Source organism: Sinocyclocheilus grahami, unplaced genomic scaffold (assembly GCF_001515645.1).
Source record: "Sinocyclocheilus grahami isolate Dianchi unplaced genomic scaffold, SAMN03320097.WGS_v1.1 scaffold9220.1, whole genome shotgun sequence".
In the NCBI taxonomy this organism is placed as follows: Eukaryota; Metazoa; Chordata; class Actinopteri; order Cypriniformes; family Cyprinidae; genus Sinocyclocheilus; species Sinocyclocheilus grahami.
In genome coordinates, this window is record NW_015512467.1 from 3,131 (window position 1) to 5,095 (window position 1,965).

Consider the following 1,965-nt stretch of genomic DNA (forward strand, 5'->3'; position numbering starts at 1 on the left):
AAATCTGTTGCAAATGATAATAATTTAAAAAAAGCTGGAGGCTGAAGTTCAAGTTCAACCATCTAAACGTTTCCCAAAGGTAATGCTTCTTTTTCATATCAAGTTATTTCTTTTGTAGGATATATGCATCTTTTAGATCGGATTAGCCCAAATTAAATAATTAAAAGTGAGAAAACACCCTAGTGGTTAAGTCAAACGGCAGCTCTTATAAGGTAACAGTCTTTTTCACAAGTCCACTTGGTGTGGAAAGTACTGAATTAACAAGTGTGTTTATTCCCTGTTAAATTCTCATTTAAAGAAAGCAACACCTCTTTCTGTTGCTACATTAGCTGGAAAAAAGAAAACATGTAAGTGTCACTGCAAGCTATTTTGTGTCCAATATACTTTCACTTCATTTTCTCATTCTTACAGTATGGAGCTTTGTCATCTCTGAGCCAATTCAGAAGGAAGCATGACTATTATGCAAAGGCATGTGAGAGGAAGTCTAATGATTGTATAGAAGCCATTCTGATCGGTTAACTTACTTGAAGCAGTAGGCAGTGGTGAGAGGTTTCAGAACCCCCTGTGTCTGGCTGTGGTCTGTCCTGTACAGAGGGTTTGTGTATTCAGCCCTGTTCTCCCACAGGTGCGGCCACAAAGAGTGCGTTCGCTCCTGTAACCTGCATAGTTCACAAAGAGGGAGGCTGAATGAGTAAACTAGCACATATAGGTAATGAAACCAAGATGGTCCAACAGTTATAATGAGAAGGTACATTATGTTTGGAACTAGATTCTGTATCAAGGGCTTACCACAACCATAAAAAAATAAATATATCTGACCCTCAGCTATTGAATGCTACAGATGGTTACAACTTAAATTGAATATTCAGTCAAATCTGTGTTGTCATTTGTAAAATGTTTTGGATATTGCTTGAGATGAGAACCCTTTTTTGAAGTAGGTATACTATTGGCATGTTTATCTGGTCCACTTTGGAGGTTAGTCTGGTGATCAACTGCCCACTTAGACAGGAAAAGACCATCTAAACAACATTTAAAGGGATGAACCATATAGTTCTCATTTTGCTGATTTAAGTAATCCAGGTTATTTCTCTGACCAGTTACTTGTTCTTCTTTAAGGCTTCCACACCAAGATGTGTATTGACCTATTTTCCATGTCACTGGCACCAGCCGGACCTTCATTAGTGGCTTTTTCGGCCAATTGAGCATGTTAAATTGGCGTCGGAGCCCACCGATCTGATTGGCTGCTCATCTTAGAGAACCAGTGTAAGAGAAGAAAACGGAAGTGATGAAAGCAAGACTTTCCCTGCATCCAAATATGCCAACTTCCCTACTATATAGCAGTCAAAAACAGTATGTGAGGCAAGAAGTATGTCTAGTTTTCATAAAACAACAGGTGAAAGTACTTGGATGGCCTACTAGTGTATATCTGATGAACTCTTTACTATCCCATGAGGCCACAGAAGAGGAGTTGTGAATGGCAGTGAAGCGACACGACGGATGCTGGTAGATCACATGAAAGTGACAACATGGCGGACATAGTACATCCAAATTTTCATACTACCCATATTCATACTATATAGATAGTGGCAGATTTAGGCATGGGTGACATGGGCAACCGCCAAGGGCAGCATTTAGCCAGGGGCGGCACAGGGTGACAATATGTCTCTGTTAACCTGGTCAATTAACCTGGTCGGGACTCAGAGTGTGTGTCAGGAACATACTTTTTAAACAGTTTTGTAGTGCCTACCAGACAAAATGTGATTTTAGATGCAGCTTTGTGTATTTGTGTGTATCCCCAGTCGGTGAACGTGATTTCACCAAGTACAACATGTTCCTGTGGAACAACATTCCAATCAACCAATCAGAATTGAGGGATGTTTTCAAGAAATGTCAGTTTTAGGCTTTCAATCAGGGTTAGATGCTTCTACGCCCTTGTTATTCACCTATCATTTCCCTCTGATTTTA

The 1,965-nt window shown here is 39.9% G+C and overlaps 1 protein-coding gene across 1 annotated transcript in view; it reads right to left on the reverse strand.

Moving 5' to 3' along the window:
• The window catches only part of LOC107578176 (myotubularin-related protein 7-like), a gene marked incomplete at its 5' end in the record, with an annotated part of 7,787 nt that overhangs the window by 2,269 nt on the left and 3,553 nt on the right, over window positions 1-1,965 (reverse strand). The window contains one exon of the mRNA XM_016264156.1: window positions 525-659. Coding sequence (XP_016119642.1) covers window positions 525-659 — 135 coding nt within the window. The remainder of the gene's footprint in view (window positions 1-524; window positions 660-1,965) is intronic.